The sequence below is a fragment of the Austrofundulus limnaeus genome, unplaced genomic scaffold, assembly GCF_001266775.1.
Source record: "Austrofundulus limnaeus strain Quisiro unplaced genomic scaffold, Austrofundulus_limnaeus-1.0 Scaffold9834, whole genome shotgun sequence".
Classification (NCBI taxonomy): Eukaryota; Metazoa; Chordata; class Actinopteri; order Cyprinodontiformes; family Rivulidae; genus Austrofundulus; species Austrofundulus limnaeus.
In genome coordinates this window covers 1-631 of record NW_013962236.1, presented here as the reverse complement: position 1 = coordinate 631, position 631 = coordinate 1, and the positions used below count along the sequence as shown (strand labels likewise).

The window sequence follows — 631 nt, the reverse complement described above, 5'->3', positions numbered from 1 at the left end:
ATTATAACTGATCCAGAGCAGAAAACAGGAGCTGGTCTTTACCTTCTGGGAGCTCCACTTGCCTTCGTCGAAGATGTCCCCGAGAATAAAGACCACCTCGGGTTTGAGGAGCCACAGAGCGGTCTGGAAAGCCCGCTCCATCTGCCATTCCCTGCGGTTCCATCAAACAAGGCGGCTTTATTGTTGTTTTTTGTTGTTATTATTATTAATCAATTAATTAATTAATTAATTAAATTTAAAGAGGCTTCACCTCCTCAGCTTGTCGAACCAGTGTCCCCCCACAGCTCCGAGGAGGTGGGTGTCCGACAGAACCATCGCGCGGACCGCTGAGTCCCCCCCGCCGATGCCCTCCTCTCCGGCCCGGGTTCGCTCGAGCTTCGGCCACGCGCACTGGAAGATGGTCGGGATGTAGATGAGGTACTCGCAGAAGAAGAAGGCGCCGACCACCACCGCGATCAGCAGCGCCGCGACCACCGGCCTGGCGCCAAACCGCGACATGTCTCCGCTATTCGGCGTTCGGGATGCCCTGAAGTGGCGCACTGACGGCGGGGACGCAGCGGTCCATGAGGCATCTTCAGCCCCGGTCCAGGTCCTGGAGCTTCAGGTCTCCGGCCGCGGGATGCTCATGGTA

The 631-nt window shown here is 57.2% G+C and overlaps 1 protein-coding gene across 1 annotated transcript; it reads right to left on the bottom strand.

Moving 5' to 3' along the window:
• Positions 1-42: 42 nt before the first annotated feature.
• Positions 43-622, bottom strand: LOC106512663 (metallophosphoesterase 1; the record flags this gene model as incomplete). The annotated part of the gene is given in 2 exon segments (XM_014001234.1): positions 43-151; positions 251-622. Coding segments are annotated over 2 exon segments (357 nt in total), but the record flags the coding sequence as incomplete, so codon positions are not given.
• Between the last annotated feature and the right edge of the window lie 9 nt (positions 623-631).